Genomic DNA, 7,595 nt, shown 5'->3' on the forward strand with positions numbered 1-7,595 from the left:
GCCGTCTCTCTCCGAGCCTTGGCCAGGGTCCCTGCGTGGCTCAGGAGGTTCCGTCTCTTTGCCCGGGGGGGACCTCAGCTCACCTCCCTGCAGAGATGGATTCCTGTGCTTGACCAGTTCGGTTTTCCCACCTGAAATATCAGTGCACAGTTGTCTTTTATGGGGAACAACTGAGGTGCTTTGGGCCCTTGGGCCAGGACACCCATGGGTGGTGAAGTGGGGGGTCTCAGGGCTCAGGCAGTGCCAGGCCCTGGTGGGGGTGGTCCTGAGGGCCCTGCCCTCCCGGCTGTCACCCTGGACTGGACGTCTGGGATCTGTTTGTAATCCCACGTGGGAAGGACCTGAGGAAGCCAGCCCACCTGATGCTGGGGGGCCCTGGGGTTGGGAGGTCAAGGCACAGGTGTCACCCCCCCTTCCCCGGGGCTGTAGGGTGTGGGGAATGGAGCGCAGGGAGGGGGGCCTGTGTGTCCCTGGGGGGGGGCTCCCCCAGAACCCGGACATCATCCGGACGCCTCCACCACCCCCAGGAATGCACCCCCTCCTCTTAGACACCCCCCCCGTGCCTGGAAACACCGTGGTGTATCTCCGACACGCTGCAAGCCTCTCGTGCAAGACGCTCCGTTTCCTCCTCCTCACTGCTCCCGACTTACCTGAATGTGGCCCGACTTCTCATGTGTCCCCTCCTGTCACCCTCAGAGCCTGTGCTCCAGACCTTCCCTCATGTGATTTCTGGGCTCTCCCTCCAGAGACCCCATCTCTGACCCTCCCAGAGGCCTTCCCAGGGGCCCCCTCCGCGTCCCCCCCACGTCCCGCCTGCCGTCTGGCTCTCTCTGCAGCCAGCAGGCCCCGTCCCCAGCCCTGGGGGAGCCCAGAGAGTCTGGGGAGCCACAGCCACTCTGGTCTGTAACTGGGGGGGGCAGCTTTCAAAAAAGGCAGAGCCAGAGGGGACTCTGCCACCGTGTGGGACGCAGAGACAGAGGCGCCCGTCCGTCCCTCTGTCTCTCCACGCATCCGCCGTCCATCTGTTATCCATTCCCTTCACTGGTCCACCCGCCGCTCCCCCATCCTGATATCCGCTCTGTGCCTGCATTGGGCTCCCCTCACCTGCCAGGACCTCGGCCAGATGGATACCAAGGATGCAGTGGTGACCGGGACAGATCTGTCCTCATGCAGTTGATAGTCAAGGGACATGAATCAAATCACCGCTCGGCATGTGATGACAACTCTGAAAGGGGGAGAGTCCTGCAACTTAGGGACACCAGGAAATCCAGGAGGGTCTCTCTGAGGGAATGACCCAGGGGCTGTGATCTGGAGGATGAGAGACCCAGGTGAGGAGGACAGAGTTCTAGGCAGAAGGAACAGCATGTGCAAAGGCCCTGTGGTATGTGTGGCTCACAGCACATTCCGGGAACAGAAGGACGGCTTGTGTGACTGGAGGTGAGAGCAGAGGGGTGGTGGAGGGGAGGACAGCGCAGGGCTGAAGCCTGGTGCCCGGGAGAGCACCTGGGACCCTTCAAGCACAGAAGTGATCGGATTCCTGAGTGGGAAATCAGCCGTTGGGGAGAGGAGAGGCAGGCGGGGCAGCCGGGAGGATTGACTGGGTTCTGGACTAGGGGAGTCTCAGCAAGTATCAGATTCCAGAGATCCGCGGGCTGGAGAGGGGCCCCGATGCGCTTGTTCCTTTGCTCCTGGCTTCCCCCTGCGTCCTGCAAGGCTGGTCCCGCAAGCCTCTCCCAGCTAGCGCCCCTGCCTGAGCGGGACCCAAGGGCTGCGTCGCTGCGGGCGTCGCCTTTTCCCCACCTAAGATGTGGACGCAGGGGCTCCCCCCATCACCCCCAGGAGCCTGGCTGCGGCGGGGTCCCTCGCACCCCTCTCCCGCCCCATCTCCCTCCAGCTGTGCTGTCCGCACATGCTCCTCATGCCAGCCTCATCCTCGGGGAGCCTCGGCGGGAAGCAGCCTTGAGCTGCTTGCTTCCCCACCTCCCCGAACGGGGTGCCCTGCGCCCCGTCTGGAACCCCGGGGGACGGCCAAGGTCTTTCCTGGGAGCTGGCGGACAGGCCTTCCGGGCCCTCTCCCAGGGGAGGGACAGGGCTGTTGCCCAGAGCTGCGTGGGGACGAGGTGGCCCCTCCGCCTGGAGGCGTTCCTCTGAGCTCCTTCCTCAAAGCCCTGTCTGCTGGGGGCTGCGGGGACGGCCGGGGACAGCTGGGCTCCTCCTTCCCAGGACGTCAGGTCCCTGGGGGTGGGGGGCGGGGGGAGCAGAGGACCAGTGCGGGCAGCACGAGGGCCACGACTCGGGGTGGGAGGGCCGGTCGGTAGCACCCGAGCCCCCTCCCCGACTTGGGCCTAAGGACCGCAGCCTCCCCATTTCAGATCCCAGGAAGGCTGCAGCTTGGGGTGGGGGTGGGGGCCTGCCTTGCTGGTTGGCCTCAGGGCTCTGTGGCCTGGAGGGGCTCCCGTTCGTGTGCCCCAAGCCTGACTGACCAGCTGGAAGGGCCAGCCTGTGGGACCCGCCCCTCCCAAGACCTATCCCCAGGCTCCTGTCTCTCTGAGCCTCAGTGTGGGGTGGGGGCACAGAGGTGAGGCCTTGGCTGAGCCCGCTGTGGTAGGGATCAGGTTCCGGGGTCCCCTCTGAGGCCTGGCCAGTCCCCTTCCCCCTAGTAGCAGTGACCAGCGCCTCCATCGCAGTAGCCTCGGCCCTGTCCTGTCATCACCTGCCACCCTCGCTCTGAGGCTGTGGTGCAGGGGGCCAGTTTTTGTGCCCGAGGACTGCCCAGGAGACACCTGTCCAGATGGTCCAGATGCCGGCCAGCAGTCTGGATGCGAACCCCAGTGGAGCACCTCCAGATTAGTGTCCCCAGGAGCTTAGCACAGGAATCAGCACAGAATAAAGTCAAGCCTCCTCCCTCCACCCACGGGGTGGAGACCCTGCTGGAGCTGGGTAAGGGGAGCGGGGAGTGAAGCCCTCAGTGCCCGGGCTGGCTTGTCATCAGAAAGCCTGGCATTGTCCCCCCCTTCCTGAGACCGGCTCGGGCACTTCTCCTTTGTGAGCACCGCTGTCCCTATCCTTGCACAGACAAAGGTGGCTGGTGGCCCTGAGGCCCTCGGTCCTGCCCCCCAAGGGACGAGCACTGACCTAGGAGTCCTCTTCACTGTGGGGCTAGGTCATCCACTTATCTGGCAGGTGTTTATGAAAGACCCCAGTGTCTTGGAGACACACCCCACCCTTTCCCAGGAGCTCCAGGCCCAACAAGAGCAATGTGTGTGCTCGGGGGCGTCCTCCATGGTAGCTCACATTGGGGTGCGTGGGCTGTGTCAGGCTGATGCTGGGCCTGCCTGGCTGCCAAGCAGGGTGGGCTTCCTGGAGGTAGAGGGGAAGTGAAGCATTCACTGGCATCAACCTCCCTGTCACTCTTGTGGCCATGCCCGGGCCCCCCAGCACCGAGAGGACTCAATATCTGCTAAGAGAGCAAAGCTGCGACAGGCCTTTCGGGGGTGTCATGGACCTCTCTGCGCCTTGCCTCTCCCATCTGGACATTGGCACTCGAAGCCGCACCCACTCCAAAGTCAAGGGAGGTGTGGAGGGCGGCAGTTCCGGGCTGCACCCCGTTCTGCTGACCAGCCCGCACCCCAGCGGGGGCCACGATGAGGCCTGGGGCCCTCTTGGAACACAGGAGGCTCCTGGACAGTCATGATCTAATCAAGCCCAGGCTCGGGGTTCCTCCATGCAGTAGCTGGACCGAGAGAGGCCTCAGGACTGAGGGGGACTGAGGGGGACGCGAGGCTGGGAGGGCGGGCAGCGGCTGAGCAAGCAGAGGAGCCGGGGACGCCCAGGGGACCTGCGGCCCGGCGCTGCGAGGCCTGGGGCTGCCGCCACCTGCTGACCTGAGCCCCGAGGAGCAGGTGCCCCGTCTCCCGTGTCCCCTCCATCGTGTTTTCCCGGTGCGCGTTTGGAGCCAGCAAACCCACACTGGCGGCTGCCCGCGTCCCTGTCCCCGGGGTACGGGCGCACTGGGCATCCCGAGATGCCACCGGCTGCTCCATGGGCTGTGCCCGCCTGGGCGGGGTGGACGCCGGTGCAGCGGGGAGGAGGGGGCCTGCCGGGCTGCTGGGGTCTGGGGGGCCGCGCTCAGAGCCCCGCCCCTCGCTGCCAGCCCCGCGCAGGTAGACTGAGGCACGGGCGGGGGCGCCGGGGGTCCGCGCATCCGGGGGCACGAGCGCGGGGGGCGGGCCGGGGGCGCGGCGGGGGCGGGGCGCGCGGGGGCGGGGCGGGGGCGGGGCGCGCGGCCGTACTAGGAGGAATACGGCGGCGCGGCCGGGCGGGGCTTCCCCGCGGTGAATGAGTCCCTGCGCCGCCGCCGCCCGGGCAGCAGCTGCGGCCGCGTCCCCCGCGCCCCGACCCTCCCCGACCCCCGCGAGCCCGCGGGGCGACCTCCGGCCTCGGCCCAGCCGCGCAGGTGAGCGCCCCGCCCCGCCCGGCGCCGGGCGAAGCCACAGGTGGGGGGACCCGTGGGGAGCACGTCGGGGGCCCCGGCCCGGGGCGGGGGTCGCGGTCCGGGGCCCCCCAGGTCCGAGCGCCGCCCCCACCTGCCCAGGCGCCTCGGGTCTGTCTCGGGAGGGGACGGGAGGGGAGGGGGGTGACGCGCCCTGCGCGACCCCCGCCCGGGCCCAGCCCGGTGCACCCCAGCAGGCGCCCAAGCGCCCCCGCCCCGGTCGCAGGGCCCCGGTTCCTCTCTCCCCAGACCCTGCAGACCCCACCTGGCCTCCTGCCCGCATGAGGAAGACCAACATGTGGTTCTTGGAGCGGCTCCGGGGGTCTGGGGAGCACGGGACCCCCGGGAGCGAGGCCGGGGACAAGGCCGCCAAGGGGCCCCTGTACAGCAACGTGCTGACCCCCGACAAGATCCCCGACTTCTTCATACCCCCCAAGCTGCCCGCCGGCCCCACGGATGCCGAGGGGCAGGCCGAGCCGGGCCCCGCAGCAGCAGCCGCAGAGCAGAACCCGGCCTCGGGCCCGCCCCGCCGAGCCCCCCGGAGCCCCCGGCTGCCGGCCAAGTTGGCAGCTGAGAGCAAGAACCTGCTGAAGGCGGCCACGCGACATGTGATCCAGATTGAGAGCGCGGAGGACTGGCCGGTGGAGGAGGCTGCCACCAACGCCGACCCCCAGGCCCAGGGCGCCATGTCCCTGCCGTCGGTGCCCAAGGCTCAGACATCCTATGGCTTCGCCACGTTGGCCGAGAGCCCGCACACGCGGCGCAAGGAGTCCCTGTTCCACAGCGAGCACGGGGCCCTGGCTCAGGTGGGCTCCCCGGGGGCCGGTCGCCGTCGGGGGGGCGCCACCAAGGCCAACGGGGGTGACGGGGTGCCCAGGGAGGCGGCGGGGGCCCTCATGAGCCCCAGCCGCTACTTCAGCGGCGGGGAGAGTGACACCGGGTCCTCGGCCGAGTCCTCCCCGTTCGGGTCCCCTCTGCTCTCACGCTCCGTGTCGCTGCTGAAGGGGTTCGCCCAGGACAGCCAGGCCAAGGTGAGCCAGCTCAAGCAGTCGGCGGGCCGCCACGGCTCCCTGGCCGCCGAGGACGGCGCGCCAGACACCAGCCCCGGGGCGCGGCGCCGCCTGACCCGCAGGGCCGCCCCCGAGCCGGGCCCCGAGACTGGCCAGGTGCCCCGCGCCGAGCATGCGGTCCGTGTGGGCCCCCGGGGCAGCGTGCGGCTGCTGGCGGAGTACGAGGCAGCGCAGGCCCGCCTGCGGGTGCGCCTGCTGGCCGCCGAGGGCCTCTATGACTGCCTGTGCGACGCCCGCAGCATCAACTGCTGCGTGGGGCTGTGCCTGGTCCCGGGCAAGCTGCAGAAGCAGCGCAGCACCATCATCAAGAACAGCCGCCACCCCGTCTTCAACGAAGACTTCTTTTTCGACGGCCTGGGGCCAGCCAGCGTCCGAAAGCTGGCCCTCAGGATCAAGGTGGTGAACAAGGGCAGCAGCCTCAAGCGGGACACGCTGCTCGGGGAGAAGGAGCTGCCCCTCACCTCCCTGCTCCCCTCCTTGTAAGGGCCTCTCCTGGGGGTGCAGAGGGCACGCCCCAGCTCCCCTCCCACCCGGATCCCGATGGGCAGGAGGCCAGTGGCGGGGGGCCGGGGGGTTTCCACTCAGGCTGGGCGGCAGTCTGCGCTGGCCGGTACCCGGTTGCCAACGGTGACCGGGACGGTAGTTTTCACGGCTTGATTTTTTTCGGAGGAGGAAGAGAGGGGGCTGCCGGGGAGGAGAAGGGGACACTTTGCGGGGCTGAGTGTCCCCCACCCCATGCCCTAAGCTGCGTGCCGCCCTGCCCCTTTCTGAGCTCTGGAAAGGGGCTCTGGCCAGGGACGGGGTGGTGGCTGGGACCCCGTGCAGGGGGCAACAGAGAGCGATGGCGGACCGGGAGGTTGCCCGTCCTGAGGCCGAGCCAAGTATCTTTGGTGGTGGCCGGAGAGTCGCCCTGCCGGGGAGCAGCACCGGCCTGGGATGTGCCAACAGCGGCCACAGGGCTGCGGACACACTGCCCCGGGTTCATCTGGCTCTGGCCGCGCTCGGCCTTCCCAGGCTCCGAAGGCAGAGCCGGTCAGCAAGGCGGGAGCCCGTGGGGGCCGAGAGCCAGCACCCGACGGGCGGAGGAGGGAGGCCGGGTTGCCACGGAGCTGGCGGTGGAGGAGAGCCTGGAGATGACGCCGGGAGCCGGGGCTCGTCTCCTGTCTGCTGGTTTCTTCCAGCACCTTCCCTGCCGGCCAGCCTGCCTGACCTGAGGCCCTGCCGGGGCATCTGGAGCCTCCCTCCCCGGCGGGGCCGTGCAGCACGGACCTCGAGGGCGGCCCCCAGCCCCCGGCCCTCCCTGTCCCTCCGAGGCTGGGCGCCGCCACCCCTGCACACCCCTGGTCGCAGACCCCGGGAAGTGACAGCCCGGGATCGTGCTGGGCTCCTGCTGCGCATGGTAAATAGCTTCGGGTTAGTGTGGGGGGGATGCAGGGAGGATGCGGCAGGCCGGGAGGACCCTGGCTGTGCCCTTCATGCTGCATGGGTTTAACTGTTGTGTCGCAATGTGGGTCCTTGAATGACGTCTGTGGACATTTCCCAGCTTCACCAAACGAGGGGTACAGCTCGAAGCAGGGGCCAGGCCAGGCCGGCTGTGCCTCTGTGCCCATCCCCGGCTGCCTGGTGGGCTTGCTCCTGGGGAACCCTGGGGCCCCCTCCCCGTTCAAGCTTTGTCCTCCTGACTGGGTTTCCAAATCGCACTGGGGGAGGGATGATTTCCCCCATCGCCGGGGAAAGCACGTGTTCCCCTTTGCACTTTGAGAATCTGGGGCCCTTGGAGCGGAGGTCCCTTGCTGTGCCCCCCGCCCCCCCTCTGTCCTAGGCCTGAGGGGCCCCCACAGGCCCGGGGCAGGTAGACGGAGGGCGAATGCTTGGCGCTCGCACCCCTGCTCGCCCTCCGCGTAGGGGCCCGTCTTACATGCCCTGCACCGTTTGACATCTTTGTGTTCCGAGTTCGCAGCCTCTCCCCAGTGTGTTTGTTTATAAATGCTGTTTTTAGTGCAATAAAGGTGTTTTGGGAGTGCGGGGGTGGA

The 7,595-nt window shown here is 68.4% G+C and overlaps 1 protein-coding gene across 1 annotated transcript; it reads left to right on the forward strand.

Moving 5' to 3' along the window:
• Window positions 1-4,278: 4,278 nt before the first annotated feature.
• On the forward strand, window positions 4,279-7,595 carry C2CD4C (C2 calcium dependent domain containing 4C). Its single transcript, XM_025456618.3, has 2 exons — window positions 4,279-4,456; window positions 4,742-7,595. The coding sequence occupies exons 1-2, from the start codon at window positions 4,339-4,341 to the stop codon at window positions 6,043-6,045; spliced, it is 1,422 nt and encodes a 473-aa protein (XP_025312403.2). The 5' UTR covers window positions 4,279-4,338; the 3' UTR covers window positions 6,046-7,595.

The sequence above is a fragment of the Canis lupus genome, chromosome 20, assembly GCF_003254725.2.
Source record: "Canis lupus dingo isolate Sandy chromosome 20, ASM325472v2, whole genome shotgun sequence".
NCBI lineage: Eukaryota > Metazoa > Chordata > Mammalia > Carnivora > Canidae > Canis > Canis lupus.

Bases quoted from the DNA above. Each gene is read 5' to 3' on its own strand.
- C2CD4C (XM_025456618.3), top strand. From the start codon at position 4,339: ATGAGTCCCTGCGCCGCCGCCGCCCGGGCAGCAGCTGCGGCCGCGTCC. The intron at 4,457-4,741 runs GTGAGCGCCCCG...CTCTCTCCCCAG, and splicing joins GCCTCGGCCCAGCCGCGCAG to ACCCTGCAGACCCCACCTGG.